Genomic DNA, 22,396 nt, shown 5'->3' on the forward strand with positions numbered 1-22,396 from the left:
AAGAGAGGGACGCTAGTTCAGGTTTTTGTCATTTGAACAATAAATTTAAAAACATCTGATGTGCTGAGCTGGTGTGAGTGCAAGAGGGCTTTTATCTGGAACAGGACTACAGCTTTCATTTTGGATCACACAGTTTTACTTAGGGCTTCACTAATTCTATGGCTTGGTGATCCCGATCCTAAATTTGGTGGTGCTCGTTCTCCGCCAGCTGAGCTTTATAAATTTTTCTTGGTTTCTGTATCGATGATAACTGATCCTATTTCTTCCCTAAATAGGCTTGTTTCAGAGACACTATTTTTCACTGCTTAATCATAGTAAGAACCGAAGAGAAAGTTGAGAAATATTATGCTGGAAATAACAGCTGTATGAGAGGGGTTGGCATAGATGATGGAAAAGGTCATGGTCCATAATATCTTAACATGGAACCCCAGGGAAATTTTGGAACCTCTGTTTTAAACACCGGGGTATTTTTTTTCTTCCTCTCTACAGTCATTTATAATGAAAATGAGAGCACACTAAATGAAACTTGGACTATTTAACCCAATTAAAAAATCACAGCACTTGACTGCTCTTACTGTCTAAGAATGTCTGTACAGCAGGAACGTTCTCAAAATTGAAAAATACTCTGTCAGTAGCAACATACAAGAGTCTAATCATGTTTGAAGGAGGCCCCTGATGGCTGGGAAGGATCCTGTCTCATTTGTACAAGGTGTTACACAACCACAGGGTTGGGGGTTTTGTTTGGGCTTTTTTGGCAGGAATCTCCCCTCTAGATGTATCGGACAGATTATTACACTTAGGATTTGAAAAGCTGTTCTGGCAATGTGGTTTGCCTGAGACTCTCAGCTGTTGTGATGATTTCTTTTTTTTAAGATAATAATAACAATTATTAGAGAAACTACTGATTTTCTGCTTTTGTTAGTTTGCTCCCCTTGTCCTCCAAAGTGCTGGGGCTAAAATGCAAGGAAAGTTTTAAATGTGACCAAAACCACCCTGGAAGTTTCTGATAGCATACTTCACTGAACACTAACTGCTCTTTTTCCCTTTTTGGTTTCTGAAGAAGTCTCTGCTGGAAAAACCATCAGAACTGATGTCTCAGTCATCCTCTTTCCTGTCCCTCAGTGGCTTTTCTCTTAATCAGGTAAGCGAGGACCAGACTCTGCAGCCCTTTGCTGTTTGAACTTGCCATTACACTAGATAAGGTGGCAGAAATACGGGGATATCCTTTAGTTCAAACCAGTGGAAAACCTGGGAGAAATCCATCTGGGCGCTGAATTTCAGTCTGTATCAGCAAGATTATCTTTGCCTTTATCAGTTGTCTTCCCAAATTCATCCTGGCTATAGTTCTGCAGGCGTACTGTTGAATCTTGCTGAGTTCACGGGCTCCTTGCTCTTAGCAGAATTGTGGAGTTGACTGAAAAGGTGCATCTCAAAGTGTTACAGTGTGTAGGATTTATTTCCTGAGCAACGGATTAGCTGTTCTTTTCTAAAGAACTGAGCAGGGTCTTGATTCAGTTTTCGTGAGTATTGGGAATTTAAAGATTTTTGTGAAAGCTTTGCAGTCCAGCCAGGAGAATTCTGTCCTGATTCAGAATGTGATGGACTTTATGCTAAATAAAACAGTCAAAGAAGATGGGGCTAAGGAGTGAAAAAGGAGTTAGGACAATATTTTGATCGATAATTGTTTCCTTTGTACAGTCTCAGTGTTTGAAATAAACACAATTTTTGCAGGAAAGATATCCGAGTAACAGCATGTTCAATGAGGTATATGGGAAAAACATGAATACCAGCACAAAAACAGAAGTCACCCCTTCAGTTGCCCATCAGGAGACTTCACTATATTCTCTCTTTGAAGGGACTCCGTGGTCTCCATCCCTCCCAGCCAGCTCAGGTAATCCTGGTATGATTTTTCTTGTGATTTAAGAGGATTTGAGTTAATTCTGAACTCTACTTACTGCAAGGTAAATGTAACTGGAAATTAGAAAAAAAAAAAACCTGCTTGACAGTGTCTGAAGGTTTCTGGTTTTCTTTATATATCCTCAGAAATATGAGGGGATTCTGTAATTAATATAGCATAAGAACCTGGATTTTAATTGAAGTAGTTGAGCAGGATAAAAGCTGTAGGAGGTATTAAATCGTGAAATCTCTTTCACTTGGATTCTGGACAAGCATTTGGGAATAGGGCTTTAACTCAAAAATCTGTGTATTTTCAGTGGTGTTTCTTTGAAAAAAGCAGGAACAACTGGATTTCATAATGTAGATATTTGAAAGAGAAAGAAACTATAGGACTGAAGAGTACATAGAGGCATATATGACAGTTTGGGGTTTTTTTTACTGTAAAGCAGCCTGTGCAGCAAACTTGCTTTTTCCTTCGTAATTTTCTTAAAGGCAAAAACATTGTAGTTATGTCATGATTTTACTCTAAAAATCCAGAAGCGTGTGAGGGAATGAATTGGTTGAATCTAAGAAACGAGTGGATTTTAAATACCATCTGCACTGGATGAGATTTTTTGGTCACACTTAAGACTTTTGCAACCAATCAGGAATAACTGTTGTGGGTGAGCTGGAAGGAGTTGCAAAGTGCCTTTACTCTAGCAGGATTTATGGCTCACATGGTTTCAGCTTTCTCTCCCTTCACCTCCTCATTCAAGAGCGCGTAGTCTCCTGCAGCCCTGCTGTGTTGTCTTCAGGCATCGTTCTGTCCTGCCCTCAGAGAGGCTTTTCCATCCTTGCGGTCCTCTTCTGCTCAATATTGGGTTCTGGTCTGAATTGCTTCGAGATGCGTAGAAGTGTAGAACATTCACAGACTTAAGAGTTAAAGTGGTAAACTTGCAAACTCCTTGGAGTCTAACTGGTTTCTTTTTTTTTTTTATTGGCTTGTCAAACTTGGAGACAGATTATTATTATTATTATTTTAGTTTGAGAAAAGATATTCAAGAAACATGGGGAAAGCTTAGTTTGGCTAGCCAGCCCTCTTGAGGTTTTCTGGATTTTCATTTTCTGGCAAGCATGTGTGCGCATTAAACACAGTCATTCTGTTCTTGTATATGCACAAAAGTGTTTTTTTCACTCAGAACTTGGGAATTTGCATTATGCTCATGTGACAGAGGGAATAAAAACTGATCTTCAGCATTGGACAGAACCGGGTGATGGCAGAATTCGCAGCAGCGCTAAGAAATCAAAATTGGGAGGCTCCTGCCATTTCTGTTGACCTTTTTCCTCTTGCCTTGTAATCACCAGATCATTCGACACCAGCCAGCCAGTCTCCTCACTCCTCCAACCCCAGCAGCTTGCCAAGCTCCCCTCCAACCCATAACCACAATTCTGTTCCCTTCTCCAACTTCGGACCTATTGGGACTCCAGACAACAGAGACAGGAGAGTCGCAGACCGCTGGAAAACAGATAAGCCAGGCAAGCGCTGGGTTCCGGGCTTGTGTGAAGCCGGTTGTTGGCATTGTGTTTGGTTTTGTTACGTTCCTTTGAACTTGTCTTTCTCCCGTTTTAGCAATGGGCGGGTTTGGTCTGGATTATCTCCCAGCAACATCGTCGTCTTCGGAGAGCAGCTGGCACCAGCCCAGTGCTCCCAGTGGCACCTGGGCAGCCCAAGGCCCCCCCGCTATGGAGGACTCCTCGGCTGTGCTTATGGAGAGCCTGAAGGTATGTTTGACTGAAACTCTGCTTAGGAACGGGTGCTGGTCTGCGGGGCTGCCAGGATCCGGCGATGGGCTTTAGCCTGTCGCAAGCGTCAGAGTTCAGCGTCAGAAACCGAAGGTTTTTTCCCCACAGATTCGCTTACGCATGCAGTGTGGGAGGTGTGACCGGTGCTGGAAGATGTCACCGTTTTCCAGTTCTTGCTGTTCTAGAATATTTTGCAGAACAAGACCAGGCTGGCAGAACTGGAAGAAATTATAACATTTGTTTTGACTAGTCTAAATTAGTAATCATTAACATGGGATATGTTTTTATGGTAGAGAGGATTCTGGAGGAGGAGAAGCTCCTTCCAGGGGAGCCTCTCTTTAGAAGGCCGCCTTTGAAGTCTGGCTAACTTTTGTGATAAGCCAGGTATGAGTGATAAAGAGAAGAGGGAGAATGTAGAAAACTGTCTCCGCTTCCTCATGCGTAAGAGGAGGGCTGTCCGATACAAGGGGGTACTAGTGTTGGCTGTTTGTTTTTAGTCCATCTGGTCCAGTTCCATGATGCACCCTGGACCCTCAGCCCTGGAGCAGCTGTTAATGCAGCAGAAGCAGAAGCAGCAACGCGGACAAGGCACCATGAACCCGCCGCATTGAGAAAGAGGTGGCAACCCTTGCAAACGAAGGCTCCATAAACCATGGCATGTTGGGTTTGCAGGACTGGCCCACACAGTCCTGTGCAGGTGGCAGCCCTCTCTTCTGTTCCTTGCTGTCAGGAGGGCGTAAGTGCTCCACCGACCCACTGAGTGTGCACAAAACGTCTGCAGTGCAAGAAAACAACATCAGGAACTCTCCCATCCCTGGGCCCTCTGGAGGGAGAGAGGAACTGCTGTTTGTCTCGCTCAGTAACCCGATATCACCGCCTCTCACCTTCTCCATCGTGCATGTCCCCAGCCACATGGGAAGTAAAAGCTGAGAACGAAGGGCAGATGGGAGAAGCCAATGAGAACTTCTCAATCCTTTTCCTCTCTTTGGGGAGATAAAATAGGAATCCATTAATGATTGCTTTGCTGACTGAGAATGTAGTTGAAATTACTCCTAAACATCTTTATTACTATCTCAGTAGTAAGATCACACTGAATTCTTCCGTACACAGACGTGCTTCGTAGTCAGTGTGTAGCAATGAAAGCCCCAGTCGCTGCTCCGGTCAGAGGTGGTTGGTGGTGAGGTGGGGCTCTATCTCCTGGGCTAGCGAAGGAGTTTCATGAAGGAGAGTTTGGCACTTGACACCACTTCACCACTCGCCCGAAGGCTTTGGCCAGGCCACGGGTGGGTTAGAGACTCCAGCATGAAATGCCCTCCTCTCAGTAGGTGTTTGAGCTACAATCGGTGACGTGGGGCATCGCAGCACTCTGCTGGACAAGCAAGTTAACTGCTATGGGGTTTTAAATTAATGTTCGATTCCTGTACATTTTACTGTAGCATAGTGGCTAGCCCCACAAAGGGCGGGCTAGTCTGTGCATTCACAGCCTGACTCATTTTAATAGGTAGGTAGAAAGCTTTCAATGGTTTTTTGGTTTGGTTTTTTTGTTTTGGGGTTTTTTTTTCTTTCTCTCTCCATCCCCTCATCTTCGCTGGACGCTAGTAGTTTCATTATCAACGTGCGACATCTCGCAGAAAATAATCAGGGGTCCAGCAGGGCTGGGTAAAGCCGACAGTCGGCCTGGACAGTGCGGAGTGTCCGCACCCCCGCAGGCACGCATCAGCTCTGCAGAAACCCGTCCCCGTCCCCTCGCCCCCAGCTGCAGCCCCAAACTTTCAGTTCCAGAATGAAATTCAAGGCACCCATGGACACACGTGTGTAACGCGCACACGGAAGAAAGCATAGTGCTGTTCATAGATGAAAAGGTGCAGAAGGGAAAAGGAAAATGTTTTATTTGCTATTTATTAGGGGGGAAAGGAAGACTGGAAGCTTCGTTAAAGAAAAGGATGGCATTTTTGTTAGGTTTCCCAGGGAAGTTACGGAAACGATCTCAATGTCCGTTTGCTGTGTTTAGCAGTAGGGGTTTGTGTGATGGTTCAGGATCTCTGAGCTGGAAGTCAGCTGCAGAGCAAAGCACACGCAGGAGCCGAAGTGACACTGGAGTCTGGGCAGCCCCAGAGAATACCGAAAGGGAAGACGGAGGAGACACAATACCCCTCTGAGGGGGTACGAGCAGCCTCCCCACAGTCTCCACCTTAGCAACATCACTGTTCTTTGTTGCATTTCCAAGCTGTATTTCCTTTACAAAGTCCAAAAAGTGAAGTTCCCATCCAGTGGTAAGATGAACCAAACCCCTCTGTACTTCTCTCCAGTCCCCCGGTTTGTGTATCGAGCTGTACACCCAGGCAGCTGCGACATTCCAGTCTTTGAACCCTCACTGACTCTTGCACCCTAGACGAGCTAACCAGGTTCGCCATCTCGCTCCCGGCAGTGCCAGGGTCCCAGCCGCAGCGTTCCACTTGTGCATGAGCATCCGGCCTCAGGAATGCGTCCGACTCTCGGCTGGGACTCCCCTCCTGTCCTCCGATGCCCGGGGGAGCAAGGGAAGGGGCCCCCAACAGAAACTGGTTTGTGTCGTAAGCTTTTTTTGTGTTTTTTGTCTGTCTGTGCAAGAACTGCAGCTGCTGAAATCAGCTTTGCCTTTAATTAAACCATGTTCTCTCCATCCAGGTCTGTGTGTCGCGTTTATTTCCTGTGTAACTCAGCTGCAGGCTTTTAAAAATGCGTTATTTTTCTGGAGAAGTCAGAAGAAGGTTTGAAGTTGATTCCCGCCCCCCCCCATTTGAAAGAGAACTAAATAAATCGCAGAGATTCTGGCTTGGGCTCAGTGCAAATAATTGGATGGTGGTTTTGTGTGGCCTGCGTGCAATGGGTTTTACGTACCGAACCAAAAAATCTGGGCTGGGAGAAGCTTGCAAAGCTCTCCTTCAGTTGCAGACTGGAGTATTTGAACCTGGAACTGCACAGGCAATAGGAGCTGGAGGAGATGGATCCTCCTGCCTGTAAATCGGGGCGCTGGGCTGTTTGCAGCCAGTTTCTAACAGCGTACTTCCCAATGCGTCCCACTACGGAGATGCTCTGGTTTTTAAATGACAGGTGTTTGTTTATATCCAAACAACTCTTCAGAATAAGTTCCTTTAAAAATAAATAGGAGATTCTGGGGAAGGTGAAATACTGTGATAGGGCTGCGGGCAGAGGGGGGCAAACCTCTTGGCTAGGGAAGAGGAAATCCAAGTTGCGTAGGCTTTTCTGTAGGGAACAGCTGCAGGACCTGCTGCGACTCCAGATTCCAACTTACTGTCTCCTCTGACTGCTGCGAAAAAGCTTTGAGATACGGCCCCCAAAGGTGAAAAAGATTGAATATTTGTGTTGGGGGGGTTTACAGGCGCTGTGGTTTTGAAGTGAATTGTCAGTTGGAGCAGGGGACGAGCCCGCATGGTGCCTCTTTAAGCTCTTGGGGTTGGCAGAAATGTTTTAAGGAACCAAGTGGTGGTGGAAGTTCAGCCTTTCCCGAACGGCAGTTCCCCTTCTGGATCTGTTGGCAGGGCTGTAAATGCAAGCGGCACCACCCGCTCCTGGGCTTTCCCAGCTGCTGGCACGCCTGTACAAAAGCTTTGGTCAGGGTAGGGAAGTCTCTTGGTAAGCACAGGGGTTTTTAGAGAACAATGCAGAAGGTAAAATAAAAAATAAAGCCTTTAATACAAGTAGCGATAATATTTTAAGTCCGGTTTCAGATGCAGTGGTTAATATGGAAACTTATTAATTGCAACAGTTGAATTTATTTCTTTCCACGACTCCTCAGGCTCTTTTGAAATCACATCTCCGGGTCTTTAGTGTTAGACATTTGAACAAAAGCGGATGGGAAGATGCCGATCTTCCCGTTGCACTGGCCTTCTAACCAGTCTTCGTTCACTGCAAGGTAAAATCAACACCATTTTTGTCACCCTAGGGATGTGCAGCAGCATAACCACCCCCTTGTGCTGCAGACAGAGATCACCATTTTAAGGTTTTTTTTCCTGCTGAAAAACCTTTTAGCCACGCTAAAGGCGGAGAGGAAGGTGGAGGAAAGGGGATGAGGCGGAGAACAAAGCTGTGAGGTAAGCAAGAACCCGCTGCCAAACGAAGGTGGGAAAAGTAGATCAAAATAGAGACCAAGGGACTCAAACTGCCTTGAATAGAACAAAGGGAGTGTGGAGAGCAAGGAAATGATCTGAAGGATGCCAGCTAAAGTGTATTCTCACCTGCTGTTCTGTGTTCATATAAAAAAAATACCCTAAAATGCTAGCCTGGGTTGAGTAAAGTTTAGGAGCTCTGAAAACTCTTGCTGTGGGGAACCAGTGAGGTGAGAACCAACTTTGTAATGGGAAATACTTTGCCTGGCCAGGAGAAGTAGGATTTTGGGGTGGAATGGGAGTCATCGATGTTGTATGGTGGTTGCTATAGCACAAATGGGTGGTGGAGCTACATCTATAGCAAAACATCATAATTTGTCCTCCCGCCTGTGCGTTCTGCACAGGCTTAAAGGATCCCGCTCAAAAACATGTATTGGTCTTGCTGAGATTTAGGCTGCGTTTAAGCCTCACGTCTCACAGAAGCACTAAAGGCTAATATCCAAGAGGATTGAGGCTAATGGAAGATTGTACCCTTCAAAAGAAATCCAGAGAAAGGTGCCAGGTGAGAGGAACGGGAGAAAAAGCATCCGGGGAGGTAACTTGCCTTCCTGCCTAAGGTAAGGCGGGGTGCGGCGGCCAAAAGGAGACATCTCTTTTACAAAACAAACTGCCATCAGTAAAGTTCAACACAGCTCAAGTGAAACTCTCCTGTTTTGAAACGGTGGGGAAGGGGGCGGCAGAATCGGGGCCGTGATGAAAATACGTTGGAGGAAGCGTGTGTAACATGGAGGCTTGGGTGGGAAGCCCCAGGAAGAGCTCTGCCTGCGCTCCCGCACAGGGCGGTTGCGGTGGGCGAAAGCAGCCCTGCAGGCTTGGTCCTGCTCGTCTCCGGGCTCTGGAGAACTGCCTGGTAAGCTGAAAGCCCTGTCCTTCATCAGGAGCACGCAAAGCAACGCCTCAGTAGGTTGGATTTTTTTTTTTTTTTACCTTCGTGGGGATGGAGCAAATTTGCCCCCTGAATTTGGAAACTGGAAGCTCAGTGACAGAGCTCTAGCGATGCGAGGGAGAGGAACTCTCCTACGTGTCCTTAGGTTGTCCTTTCCCCGGCTTCCACTGCCACCTCATGCACTCTCTGCAAGCTGCCGTTCTAACCTGGCTTGCACAGCGTCGGCATTCAGCGCAAGCTGCCTCAGAAGCGCCCCGCAGCAGAAACCCGAGCAGCCCGTTTTCCATCTGAAGGGGGCAAAGCGCAACGTGCAGGAGGAGAAGTTTGCTGTGGGTGAAGGCCGCCTGAGGTAGGCGGCTGCTCTGCAGGTCCCCAGCGTGAAGCAGTTTGCTTTGGAAGATGGGAGGATTCGGGCAGAGAGATCAAAGTCCCTAGTGAAGCTTGTAGGCTCCCACCAAGGAATGTACATCTGGTGTCTGACCAAATACCCAGAGTTTTTGGCCTGACTGGCAGACTCTGGGAACCCACAACTTCCACGGAGCTGAGCAGCAGCTGCCGCAGGCGCTCGGCACCTCGAGGTCAGGCCCGTGCTCTCGCCAGAGCCGGGAGGGCCCTGTCCTGCCCTGCTGCAGAAGGAGCATGATTACCTTTGGATAAAACGAGTATCACGTCTCCTGCCTGAAACTCCAGGTCTTCAGGCTGGGTGGCTTCGTAACTGTACTGCGCTACGACTTGGGTTGGTCCCGTCTCCTCTGGTGCTGCCTCCTGTGGTGCCTCCTCGGGCTTGCTGTCCAGTAAAACCCCCTCTCCCTAGGGCAGGAAATAAGCCAGTAAGGACACCTTTGGGCTTCTTTTTCTTCATACCAGGGTATGGGAGACAAACTCTGCTTCTCCTCTTCACCCCCCTTTGCTCCGCTGCCTTTCTCTGGCTTTGAGAGCCACAAGCCTGCGCTTGCGGCAAGGAAAGCAAAGGTAACGTCTGCTGAGGTTCCTCGCCGGGAGCCGGCAGAAGAGGTGGCTGCCACCGCTAGCTGTCACTGACCTCCATGATGTCGCACCAGACCGTCAGACTGTTGTCCCTGCTCTGGCTCCAAGCCGCCTCCAGGTTCTCCGCGCTCAGAGCCACCAGCGCTTGGCTCCCCGCAGGCTTGTACCTGGGTGTGGGGAGGACGTGGGGTAAGGGTGGGAGCCCTGAAAATGGCTCCAGCTCCCCGCAGCGGGCAGCGCCTCACCTCAGCTGCGTGTGTTCCGGCTGGAGGTCCAGTTTCTTGCAAACCAGGTCCAGGAGCTCCGCGTAGGAGAGATCTGGCTCGAGTTGTAGGGCGACCGTGTACTTGTAATGCACCTTGAGGATGCGAGGGCTGGAGGCGGCTGCTTCGGCCTCCTGCGGGCGACAAACTAGTCGTCAGCTCGTGTGGTGAGGACAGGGAGAGGGACCGGGAGGTGGGAACTGCGGTCGCCTGAGTCAGATCTGAGCTGCGGGACACCAGCCGGCTGCTGGTCGGGGAGATGCCTCTGCTAGCACGCGCAGCCTTTGGCACTTTGCTTGGGGCAGGACAGCCGTCGTGCTGCCCAGCTGTGGCTGGGCGTGTGGCCGGTTGGCAGCGCCGGGGCTTGTCCCAGGAGAGAGCGTGGGAATGGATTAGGCACTTAGTGACCATTTTGGGGCTTTGGGCAACGGAATTTGAGGTGTGTCTGCTCCCCAGCCCCCTCATTCTTTCTTCTTTTTTTTTTTTTTTTTTTGAGTTGGGATTGTGTTTTCCCGTGTCTGTCCCCAGTGTGACTTCCTGATGTGCTGACCCTGCCCGGAGGCACGTGCATTACAGCCAAGCTCTCTCCTGTTTCTCCCTTCTCAAGTGCCACAGCTCAACCTGGATGAAATGTGTACGAGGGCTCTGCCACCAGCCCCAGGTCCTGCCGGGAGCGGATCTGGAGAAGCCCTGGTCACCCAGTTGGGTCCTGATGACCTGCTGGCCCCTCGCCCTGCTGTTCCGCTTTGGAGAAGCTCCTGAAGGATGAAAACCTGAACTGCTCCCAGGGCCGTGGTGCTGGCCGGGCATGGCAGCCCCTTGCAACACGCCACAAATGCGGGTTTGTAACACGGACCTCGGGGTCTGTGTTCACAAGGAGTTACCTTGGCTGCTTCTCTCGGCTGCGTCGCAGTAGCAGGAGCGTAGTCTGTGGAGGAAGAAAGAGGTGGCTCATCAGGTGGGACTGGGTAAGCGTTGCTGCTCTCGCCTAAATACACGTTCAGATCTCCTGTGGCCCTTCTCCTCGACACCCATCACTGTCTGCAGCAACACCAACCAGCCCTGCAGCCAGCGGTGGTCCCTCGAACAGAAGCAGCATCAGCTGCGTTGGGATTTGTCTGTAAGATTTGGATACAACCACCAAGCAGAGGTTCGGGCTCTGTGCCTTCCCTCTTACAGGGATGGGAGCTTTAGGGGTGGGATGTCTTTCCTGGGTGGATTTAAAAACAATTAAAAAAAAAAAAACAAACCCCAAACATGAGCTGCTGGTTTTACTGTCTTTGCTCTTCTGGTCTCCCCAGGTCCACACTGAAAACCAGAGGCAATCCCTGTCCTTCACCGGGTTGTAAAGCTAAATTCAGACCTCCAGGTAGGGTGATTCGATGCAGGTTTGTTGGTCTCTTCACAAGGATCTGCTCTACTTTTTGACGTGACTCTGCTTGTTATGGGAAGAGACAGAGCTAGGCTGTTGAATACAGTCCCACTGCTAGATCTGCGATGGCTTTTGGTGCCGTAAAGATGCTCTCTGAGGTTGTTGGATCCCTCAGATGTTTGTCCTTAACTTCCATGGCCCACAGCCATTTTCTTTATCAGCTTTATCACCAGACGCCGTATGAGGCTGCCCTGCTTGGGACGTGAGCCCTGTCCTATTTTGGGGTTTTTTTTTTGGCAGATTACCAAACGATAGCAGGAATAAACTGCAGCAGGTTAACACCCAGGTAAAATATCTGCAGGGTGATATTTTCTACCCCAAATGTTTTTTTTCCTGCAGCAGTGTGGAGCTTGCAGCTCAGCCACAGGCTCCAGCTCCGAGCACCCATGATGTTTTCTAGAGAGGGTAACTCGCCATGCTTCCTCCCAGCTCTGCGTTTCAGCTTGCTTTCTCACATGCCCAGGACGCGTGCACCCCCCAGCTTTAAACTGCAATTTTGGACAGTGCAGAGGAGCCCTCCCGCAGCAGCGCCCCGTTGCAGCTCCCCGGCATCCTGAGCCAGCCGTGCTTGGGGCCTGGGACACCGAGGAGCATCGTCCAGGAATCCCCTTCCCAGGGCAACCACAGCTCCTCCACAGCCAGCCCAGCTCACAGCAGCACCGAAACCATCGCAGGTGCCCTGCTCAAAGGAGAAGCCTGTAAGGAACCTTCTATTCCAAGACTTGGACAAGCTGGGTTACTTGCCCCGTTCCTATCCCCAGGCCCTTTTCCTCATTAGTCGCTGTGCTAATTAAGTTCGTGGAGGGACTTGCTTTCCTCAGGGACCCGCGTGCTCTGCTTTACTCCGTCCTCAGCACTGCAGTTGCCATCTCTGCCTCCTGCTCTAATGCCCCTCCAGCCTCGGGCCCGGGAACGAGATGGAGATGAACCCCGGCTCTGGTCTCAAAGCGTGAGGGCACAGCACCCAGGAGACCGTCTCAAACCTGCTGCCGGGGTTTTGTCCCTAAAGCACCCCTGTCCCTTCGGCTCCCCTCACTGACCTGGCACTGGCCGCCGCGGCTTTTCCGGAGCGGTGGAGCTGGGTGGCTCTGGGATCTCGGTTTCAAGAGAGACTTCTTCCTGTGCCGGATGGGGAGAGGGCAGTGCTGTCAATGCCACCCTTCCTAAGGGAGCTGGGGTGCTGCTGCCTCGTGGAGCCTCCCCTCAACCCCTTGTTTTCCCAGGGTCTGTAGGGGGTCTTGAACTGCGGACGGGCGACTTCACTACTCCTTCATCTCCCCAGCTTTGTCAACCACCTGGGGGGCCATCAGCACAGCATCTGCCCAGGTTTTGCAGGTCTCTGAGCTCACGGTGAGGTGACCATGATCCAGAAGAACCAACCCCAGCATTATGAGGGACAGGGAGCTGCAGGTATGGGTCCTGTTGGAAGGCCCAGAATAGGTGGCAGGTGAACATGTGGGCATCCGCTCTCCTCAGGACATCATCTCCTTGTGGACCTCCTCACCTGGATGTGCAGCTTGTTCTGGAGCTCCACGGGCTCGAGGTAGTTGCAGGGGACAATCCCTTTCTGTGGGGGAAGGAAAGACGAATGGGGATTCCTTGACAAGGAGGCAACCCGCTGTTGGAGGATGCAGCGGAGCTTGTCCTTGCCCTGCCCTGGATCCTGGAGAGTCCCTGAGGCTCAAAGGCTGGTTAGTTACTGCAAGTTGGGTGGGTTTCACTGAACTCTGTCGCCTAAGGCAGAGTGGACATAAGTCCCTTAAGTCAGAAACTCATTTAGTTGCTGATGGCAAGGCTTTGCTCTCCAAGTCCTCTGCAGAACCTCGCAGCATCCACCCTGTCACCCGCCCCCTCCTGCCAAGCTCGCCCCTGGTACCTTTCCGTTGAACATCACCGTCGCCCAGTTGTCCTTCTCTTTCTTCAGGACAAAGACAATGTTTCCTGGCAGGACCTGCAGCTCCTCAGTGGTCTCGGGGATGAACTCGTACAGGACGCGGTGCGGCTGCCCTTCAAGGGCCCTGGGTGCAAGAGCGGCGGCCAGGTCAGGAAGGTGGGTGACGTTGTTCTACTTTGTAGGGGAAACCCAGACCTCTGTCTCCTCGCTTCTGTGATCCCTTCCCTGTCCTGCCTGAGCTTTGGGTGCTGGCTGGACGCTCAGCTGCGATGGTGCAGGATGGGGTTGGACATGCTGCATGGGTTAGCAGCACTGTCCATCCTTCATCCAACCTACCTGAGGATTTCTGGGTTCTTGGGCCTGGGTGGAGGACCAGAGGCCTGCCAATGAGAAGACAAAAAGAAAATTATCAGTAATCTGGAGTGAAGATTTCAGTTGCTTTGCAGAAATGTCCTGCAACCTCGTACCACACCTGCCATCACCCCTACACGGTTCCTTCCTCCCTGGACTGGGGTCAGGTCAGATGATTTGAACCTAAAGGGAGATTTTTGCTGCTTTGCAGCTGGCTGCAGTAGGTTCTCAGCTTTCTGCCACCCCGATGCATAAAGCAACTGAATGCCTTTTGTGCCATGAGGAGTATCACCAGCTTTGCTCCTTCAAACAAGCAGTTGCCAAATTCTTCTACTTGTGGTTGGTTTTCAGAGGCACAATCCTGTTTTCACTTGTGATTTTGGTTTCAGCTCACAGAAGGTTGAGATCACGGATTTGAGATCAGCTGGTGTAAGCAGTAAGTTGTGCTTCCCCGTTATCTTCCCAGTATCGTGCCTGTAAAATCCCTAGCCGCCGCCGTCGTGCTTTATGGTCTCTCCTGCCGAAGTAATTTAAGGTCCCTGGTGGACTTCTCAAGCCTCTGAAGAAGTTACTTGAAACAGTCCTGACTCCTGCAGCGAGATGTCAACTCTTGGCTGCGTTGAGAAGAGTGTATTTTATCTTGCGTAACGGTGCCGTAGGCTGCAGCAGCTGCACTTCCTCTTGAAAAGCTCCTGTAAAAACTCTCGGGAGCCTTATGACATGGAAAGATGCTGCTACATCATCAGGAAAACAGCAATGAAAATGTGAAGGGCTTCAGGAACTGGGAGGACGATGGACAATTAAAGCAAAACCACTCTTGCTTCTCCGATGGCTTCAGCTGAGTCAGATGAACCCAATGAATCTTACAGGCAGGATCTGAGACTGCTCCCTGCCGAAAGCCGTCACCCCACAGCAACGGTGGGGGCAGAGGACGCGCCGCCAGGCCGCGACTTCCCTGTTCGGGGAACTGGGTTAACCTCAACCACAAACGTAGGTGGGTTTGGGCCACGCTCTCCAATGATGGAGCGAGCAGCTGAGACGTGGGGGCAGTGTCCGCCTCCTCCCCGCGGCAGTGGCAGGAAGTTTACGGTGGCAATGCTGCTGTTCGCTCCCCACTCTGAGCCAGAGCCCTCGGCTCGCTGTGGGATGATAACCATCCCCACGTCCTCCTGAATTTTCGCCAAGGGTGCTGTTCGTCGGTGGTGCCTTACCTGTGGTTGGAGTGGAGCAAATCCTGAAAAATCATCCCTGTCCACCACGGATGCCACCACCTAGAGCCAAAGACAGACGGGCAGTGACTTAGGGCTCATAGACCTCTCCAGAGCTCTGATGTCCACCCTCCTCCTTTGCTGTTGGCCAAGCCAAGCTCCTCAGGATGCTTCAGGTTCTAGAGGGGCTGTGGTTTTAGGCTAAGCACCTTTGATTTTGGTGCTTCTGGCACCAAAACTCACCTCTCAGCTGTGGCAAGGTCTCAGCTCTTAGCCTCACCTTTACTGCAGTTATAGTCACTACAACCTAAAAGTTTCCCTTTATATTTTAATCACAAATGTTGAAGGGAGTTAGAGTCCAACTGAAGCCCCTACCTCGTATAGACAGCTTTAAGCATCGTTCAGAAAGTTCATAAATGCTTGTGTGCAAGTTTCTGGGGATCCCCTGATGCCCGAGGAGCTGCTTGGCTCTCGATCAACCGATTCCCCAGTGCCTGCAGAGCCGATGGGTTGCTCTCCAGAGAGCACTGCCTCCCAGGACCTGCCTCCAAGCGTGGCATCCCAGCGCTTGGATTTTGCAAACTCATGAGAGAAAAGCTTGCTCGCTTATCTGAACTGATATTTTGCAAATGGAGCAGGGGAAGAACTGGAGGTCATTTGTGGGTGTCAGATATTAAATAGCTTCTTTTCCCCTCCCTGAAAAAGTCTTGGCTCGAGTTGAAGCTCCAGTGAAGTTCCAGCTTGTTGCTGACTGACTGTCCCTCACGTCTCACTAAAGAGAGAAACTAAAAATAGGCCATGCTCTGCAGAAACATGCTTTTAGCTCCTCTGTTCCTGCAGCCTCCCTGTTTCCCATGAGACCCCGACATGCCATCCCTCCCTCCACGCCTGGGGGGGATCCCCAAGGCACGGACCAGCTCCGTATCTCTGGCTGCCCACCAGACAGCAGCTCAGGGGGGCGGTGAGAGGACGGTCAGCAGCTCTCTTCAACCCCCAGGCTTGGCCTGAATAAGTTCGTTCTTTCTTACCATAGCTTTTCCCAGGTAGTCCTTCTTCTCCAGCTGAGCCACTTGCTTTTCATTTGGTCTAAACAGCTTCCCCGTGGGAATGGCCACCAGCTCGTAGAGCTTCTGCTTCTGTAGCACAGAGAAATCAGTGCTCTTCAGAGGTGAGAGCAGGGACTGCTTAATGTCCCCTTCCTTCTACTTCTGGGGTTAACGTCTCACTCCATAAAGTCAAAACACCACTATGACAGCCCGACCCCAGCCCTGACATGGTCCATTTAACCCGGTCTTCCCGTCCCTGCCTCCCCAGTGACCCAAAGCGCTTCCTACCAACTCGTGTCTCAGTACATCACCCACATTTTGCTCAGCCCGCTGCATTTTCCTCCTGCTCTGCTAAAGCGATAGCTGAAAGGTGGTTTCTCTCTCACTGGGGTTTTTTTCCCCTCCTCCTTGTCAGACTGCTGTGAACAAACACGGCAGCTGTAAGACCTGCTCCTCCTTACCAGGATGGCTTCCATCGCCCTGTCGATCTTGTTGTGCTGGGGCTCGCTCTTCATGCTCATGGCCAGTGTCAGGTGCTCCTCAGCTTTCTTCCAGTCCTCCATCGTGGCGTACACCAACGCGATGTTATAGAGTATCTGCCAGAGGGATGGGAGCAAGGAAATGAGCTCTTAGAGCTCACCAGCCCCTTGCCAGGAGCACGGTGAAGGAGGGGACAACAGGGTGGTGGCACCGCACAGAGCACTGCACCAGCTTGCTTGGTTTTTTTTTTTTGCAAGGCACGAAGAGAAGTTGGCTGTCGTCTTAGACTTCTTGAGACGGTGAACAACCCTTTGGGATCAAAACTGCTGGTCAAGTCTTTCTTACCTCACAAGCAAAGAGCCTGTACCGCAGCCCCAGGATCTTGTAGTCGATGAGCTGGTTACCTCGCAGCTGGGCCAGCGCCTCTTTGAAGTCCTCAATGGCCTTTTCATGGCTGTGGAGCAGAGGACAAGGGTGTCACCACCACCACCTGGTACCACTTGCAGGTGCCTCTAAGTTTTTACTTAAACTTGTTTGAGTCTCTCCTATCTCCTCCTAGTGTTTTCGGACACCCCAGGGTGGGGAGAGATGCTCTGAGGCTGGTGTTAATCCCAAGACCGAGCTGCTGCTGAGCAGGAGCCTGTTTTACCTCAAGCGGTTGCAATTTGGTCCCTGGGGCTGTACCGACCCACCCAGGGCTGTCCTCAGCCGAAGGCTGACATCTCTGCAAGCGGCAAAACCGAAGCATTAAAGCCCTCCACTCACTTTTGTCTCCGGTAAAACACGGTTCCTCGCTGGAAATAAGCCACTGCCAGGTGCTTGTCGCAGCTGATGCTCCGGGTGAATGCCTGCACAGAGGTAGGAGTGGGGCAAAAAGGGGGCGAGAAGGGAAGACCTTGAAAAACCCGAGGGTGTAAAGCGGTTAACCTTGTCCTGCTTTAGCCAAGGGGCTCTGGGGGCTACATCTCCCTACAGCGCTGGGCACTGGGTGCTGGAGTCCGTACCAGGCTTGCTAATGTTTTTGAGCTGGAACCATCTGCCACTGCTCGCTCGGCAGCTTAATGCCCTGCGGTCACTTCTGGGAGGGAGAAAGTGCAAGCAGCAAGCCATGCGCCTCTCCTGCTGCTTCGCCTCTGATTCACTGAGAAAACAGGTTCAGCAGGAACAGCCCAGGGGTGTCACGCTTCATCCCAGCTTTAAAAGTCCCGAATCCTTCCCTTAGTCAGACCGTGGCCCTGAGTTCCTCCCTTTCCCACCGTGTCCATCTGTCTGGCAGGTCTGCGTGCAAACTCACCGGCGCCTGCGAGCGGGGGCTGTACCTTACCTCCTCTGCCTCGGCCAGCTTCCCCAGAACAAGCTGGATGCAGCCGATGTTAAAGCAGATTTTGGCAGGGGGGTTCTGGACAGCCGTGAAGGCATCCAGGGCTGCCCTCCACTCCTTCCCGTCTGCCGCGCACACCCCTTCTTGCCACAGCCGGATTGTCTCCACCAGGGACATGGCAGAGCGGGAGCAGGATGCAGGGTACCCGGCCGCGTCGTGGGTCTCGTCCCTCTCCTCGTCCTTCCTTGCGGCGCTGCTCAGCCTCTCTTCTAGCTCCCTTCTGCCTGTACTTCTGCCTTCCCCGCTGCCCGTGTCGCAAACCTGGCAGGAAGTGGCCTCACTCACGTCAGTGAAACGCGGCCCCGGGATGGGGAAGTGGGGCAGAGGCTGCCACCGCCGCAGTGGGTTTCCAGGCTGAGCTGCCACGGGTTGTGTGCCAGGTCCTCTCCGGCAGCGGCTCTTCACCTCTTTGGATTTTGTTTCTCTGGGTTTTTCGTGAAAAGCCGTGGATTTTGTCAGCTGGGTGGTTGATCAGGACAAACGTGGGGGTGCAAAGCCAAAGGGCAAGCGCTGCAGCTGAGCCCCCCACGCCCTCCGAAGCGTGGCCTTTGATGGAGATGCTAAATGGTTCCTGCAGGCATCTCCTGGCAGGCACGGCTGCCTGCAGCTGGGCTGGGGCTACCCGGCCTGCCCAAGCAGGGTGGTAACTCACACTCACCCCGACATCGCTTCTGTCGCGGTGTTTTATGGCCAACGGAGGGTAAGCTGGTTCTGGAGCGCTCCTGGGAGGACGGGGACGCTGAGCACGTGGCAGCCACAAAGGTGGTGATGGCAGGGGTCTGACCTGCTGACTCAGAAGTATGGGAGCTGGTGCTCCACACGTGGTTTTTAAGTAGTTTTGGAATTACTTTGCCTCTGCCTCATCTACCAGTGATGCGATGCGTATTTTGTAAGAGCTTAAAATATGTCAGCAAGACTTGGCCCTCGTGTGTTTACTCACACTTCCCCAGTAAATTACACAATGCCAACAACAGGAGGGACATGGTGGAGGAGACCTCTGTTTGACTTCTGCTGGGGAAGAAACCCAAGCCGCTGCAGAGCAAGGACTTAGTTTTCAATCAAAAGTAGGACCGAGCACATCACCAAACCTCGGGCTCTCGTTGGTTCTGCAGTTGCAAGAGTGCCCTCAGCATCCCTTTGCACCCAGCCAGCTCCCACGGGCTTCCCACGGGAGCACGGAGGAGACTCTGACCTCCAGAAAAGCAGAGGGAAATGCAGCCAGCCAGTGCTGCTGAAGGAGAGGGGTGGGAATAACAACATGGTGAGCATGAAAACACCCCTCTGAGATGCCTTTTCTCATTCTTTTGAGGAATGGGAGACCCTGTCTTGCAGGAAATGGTTCACGTTATTGTAAGGATAACTTTGTGCTCGTTTAATTTTCTGAACTGGGGCACTGCTGGGTCAGGTTGATCCCAAAACTGGTATAAAGGGAGCTGGAGGAGGATGCGAGATCACGCATGGCAAGTGGTGTTTGTTGGGTTTTTTTTCCTTGCATTTCACAGAAAGATGGGATCTGAAAGATGCAAGCACAGCAAATGTTCAGAGCAGCTATCCTTCTGCTTGGTTATTTTTTAATGTTAACATTCAAGCAATTTCAAAGCTTCCTTTGAAATTGTCCTTCTAGTAAGAGAGAGTCTTTTGTTCCCCTTTCTCTTACCAAGTCGGTTTAGTAGGCAAACTTGTTTCGTCTACCATAACGTCCAAGAGGAAGTGAGTAACAGAGATGGTGACATCTCCCGTGGGAGATTCTTGGAATCCAGAACAAATGCAGATCACCGAGAGATGGGTAAGAAATATGTAGAAATGCCCCAAATCCAGCTAAGGTGCAGGAGTAATTTTTAAGTTCGTACAGCAACAGTATGCGAGAACTTATCATCATTTCTGAAGAGATCCCGAAAAAGACCGATCTAGGCACTAGAAAACATCACACATGAAGAAAGACCGAGGGGCTTGGCCTTGTTTGGGAGATGTGTAACACACGAGGAGCGGAGGAGACTGAGCGCTCTCTCTGCACAGGACCTGAGGTTTTGGCTCACTCCCTAAACAGTGGCAGGGAGCGAGGCAGGAGCCCGCAGGAACTTTGGCCAAGTGAGGGATGACTCGGAGCCCAGGGCTTGGTGGGGGCTGCAGCTCCGGGCAGCGGGAGGACAGCAGTTTCTCTCGGCTGTTACAAAAGCAGGATGTGACTGATAAGGTGCCGTTGCCACACGCTCTGGCCAAAGCCAGAGGCAGTGGTGGGAGGTTTGCGAGCGAGCCTCAGAAGCCCTGAGCCTTCCTAGCAGAGCTCTGCAAATGCTGTATGCCTTTGAGTGAGTAGGTCTCACCTGCATGTGGAGTATTTTCACTGAAGGCTTCCTTCTCATAATAAGAAGGGAAACGGGTTTTGCAAAATTGGTTAGGGATTTTTTTTTTCTTCCCTGCCCATCTTTCTCTGTTTTCATCTTAGAAACCTGTTGTGCTGTATTATTCAAAGGACTAAAACACCCCCTCTGCCTCCTGGGTGTGTGCAAATGGCCGCTCTGCTGGGGTGAGTGGGGTTCGGGGCCAGGAGCTGAGGACAACCTCCACCAGCCCCAACTGCTGCGAGACGGCCGCTAGCTGGAGGTGACTTCCTTGGTGAGCTCCTCTCCGTCGTGTGGGCCGGTCCCATTCCTGGGCTTCGCTGCTGGAGGTCTTGCCTACACCATGCCGGTGGATTTTGGCTGTGCCAGGAACCATGTGCCTGCCGTACCAAGCTCAGGCTCTGCTGTGCGGTGGGATTGTGTGCGTTCTCCTGCAGAGCTGGTGCCCGAGGATCTAAGGCTGCTCTGGACTCGCTCAGCCGGGGGTGCTTGCTCCCTGGTGTGGTATTTATATTGTCCATGAAACCGAGCAAGGCAGGATCTGGAGGAGAAAACCTAGATTGACTTTTTACCTTTCTACCAGTTAACGGAAGAGGTGCCGTCCTGCAAATTTTGCACTACTACCCCCTCGTTGGTGCATGTCTTTTAGTGCATCTCTGAACGCAGATGCAGAAGACATGAATGTTTTTATGTAAATATTTCTAAATACATCATAGCCTAGCCCAAGGGGAAAACAGAAAACCTTAAGGTCATGCTTCTTGTTGCCTTCGTTTACCTAATGCCACCTAGAGGCAGCTGACCTGCTTTGACATTGGTTGGTTTGGAAAATGTTTTTCACTTATCTGGGATTACAGGTTTGTTTTGGTTTTTGTTTTTTTTTTTAAATGAGGATCCAAAAAAAGGTTACTACTGAAGCTGTTGGCTTACTGATTGCCGAGTGAAGGCAGTGCATCAGGAACACTTTGGTTCGAGCCGTCTGAAGGCACTACCTCTGCTTTTGCAAAGCAACGACATGGGTAACGAACAGGAGAATGTCCTTCAGATGTCGGAGAGCTTGGCATCAGGCCCTTCAGAAGTTCAAGCCGAGTACGTGTGCCATTAGTGATGATGAATGCACACAGTCAGCCCACCCACAGGAGAAGCCCAGGACTGTATCTGTGCTTAAATTATTATTAAAACCAACGATTACACATTTAGTCTCTTGGAGCTGGGGCAGGCAGAGACACAAACAAAAGCCCACCTGTGAAATCAGGAGCTGCGAGGCCATTACCCTTTTCCTTCTTTTGTTCTTGAGAAAGCATCTAGCATTAATGGTGGTGATGATGATCCTGTGCTCTGGCTACAATTTTAGCCTAGGCAGAGACATCTGTAGTAGTTCTGGTTTGGAACAGTTCTTCTTGTTTAAATATGTAGCTGAAATAACCTCAGATTTTCTAGTTGGATGAAGCTGCGCAGGTATTGCCGTTACATACAGGTACAAGTAACTGCTAGAAAGCAAGCCTATTGAGAAAAATAATAGTGGGGAGAAGTTTTACGACTTTTCTACTGTTCATCCTGGAATAGCAGCCTGCGGAAACTTCAAAGGCATTTCAGACATGGAGTAAATATTCAGTGACAATTTATTGTCTGGTCTTTATTATTATTACAAAAAAAAAGCGGATATCAAAAACCAGCAAAGATTTCACAAGTTCCCCAGCAATTTTACACAACTGAACTGCAGTAAAATGATGAACGTAAAACACACGTATTTCAGTCCTGGCCCTGAACCTTCAACGGTGATCTGTGGTCCGGGATGCCCTGGGCTTTCCTAATTCGTTTTTAAGTACTCCTCTTTATTTTGGAACCTGATTCACCCACTAGCTAACACGCTGTGACACAATACAACAGGAATGTGAACTGTCTAGTATCCTTTAAGACCGTATATATCTAGAAAACAAAATATGGGAGCTTTGCAAGGATGGCACTGATACCAGTATGCATTTCTCAGATTACCCCAGGCAGCCACTATGTTGTGCTTGACAAAAATCAAATCACTTTCAAGTTGCTGAAATGCAATTTGTTGTATGAAAGCTGCTTTTTCTTCTTCTCTTCAGGATCTTTGCTTCCCAAAATAATAAAAAAAAACCAGTTCACTGGGCTGGGCTCCAGCATAAATGGACCATCAACTTTTTAGATTCTACCATCCAAACTGCATGACAGACAACTTCATCCCATTGTGACTTTCCCGCTGCGGACCCAGCGTTTGACTGATGAGGAGGAACCGGAACAGGCCGCGAGAT

General features: G+C 50.5%; 2 protein-coding genes across 8 annotated transcripts in view; one reads left to right on the forward strand and one right to left on the reverse strand.

Annotated features, from left to right (window-relative positions):
• The window catches only part of SMG7 (SMG7 nonsense mediated mRNA decay factor), a 52,775-nt gene extending 46,435 nt beyond the window's left edge, over positions 1 to 6,340 (forward strand). For all 6 annotated transcript variants that reach the window (XM_075760528.1, XM_075760527.1, XM_075760532.1 and 3 more), the window contains 5 exons: positions 1,061 to 1,141; positions 1,732 to 1,891; positions 3,241 to 3,411; positions 3,506 to 3,657; positions 4,176 to 6,340. In XM_075760528.1, the coding sequence (XP_075616643.1) occupies positions 1,061 to 1,141; positions 1,732 to 1,891; positions 3,241 to 3,411; positions 3,506 to 3,657; positions 4,176 to 4,289 (678 nt within the window). In that variant the 3' untranslated portion in view covers positions 4,290 to 6,340. The remainder of the gene's footprint in view (positions 1 to 1,060; positions 1,142 to 1,731; positions 1,892 to 3,240; positions 3,412 to 3,505; positions 3,658 to 4,175) is intronic.
• On the reverse strand, positions 5,087 to 18,523 carry NCF2 (neutrophil cytosolic factor 2). 2 transcript variants are annotated; one of them, XM_075760533.1, is made up of 15 exons: positions 17,719 to 18,520; positions 17,160 to 17,242; positions 16,740 to 16,848; positions 16,376 to 16,510; positions 15,897 to 16,004; positions 14,872 to 14,931; positions 13,646 to 13,689; positions 13,292 to 13,433; positions 12,920 to 12,982; positions 12,456 to 12,534; positions 10,868 to 10,911; positions 9,966 to 10,117; positions 9,776 to 9,887; positions 9,381 to 9,543; positions 5,087 to 7,587 (listed from the first exon to the last, which is right to left on the reverse strand). In XM_075760533.1, exons 1-15 carry the CDS (start codon positions 17,890 to 17,892, stop codon positions 7,490 to 7,492), a joined length of 1,566 nt encoding a protein of 521 aa, XP_075616648.1. In that variant the 5' UTR covers positions 17,893 to 18,520; the 3' UTR covers positions 5,087 to 7,489. The 2 variants fall into 2 exon arrangements, with proteins under 2 accessions (XP_075616648.1, XP_075616649.1); XM_075760534.1 differs by lacking the exon at positions 15,897 to 16,004 and having other exon boundaries at positions 17,719 to 18,523.
• Between the last annotated feature and the right edge of the window lie 3,873 nt (positions 18,524 to 22,396).

This window comes from Balearica regulorum, chromosome 8 (assembly GCF_011004875.1).
Source record: "Balearica regulorum gibbericeps isolate bBalReg1 chromosome 8, bBalReg1.pri, whole genome shotgun sequence".
NCBI classification, from domain to species: Eukaryota; Metazoa; Chordata; class Aves; order Gruiformes; family Gruidae; genus Balearica; species Balearica regulorum.

Bases quoted from the DNA above. Each gene is read 5' to 3' on its own strand.
- NCF2 (XM_075760533.1), bottom strand. From the start codon at position 17,892: ATGTCCCTGGTGGAGACAATCCGGCTGTGGCAAGAAGGGGTGTGCGCG. The intron at 12,983-13,291 runs GTACCAGGGGCG...CTTCCCCCACAG, and splicing joins CGGTGATGTTCAACGGAAAG to AAAGGGATTGTCCCCTGCAA. The intron at 10,912-12,455 runs GTCAGTGAGGGG...CTTCCTCCACAG, and splicing joins GCCGCGGCGGCCAGTGCCAG to ACTACGCTCCTGCTACTGCG.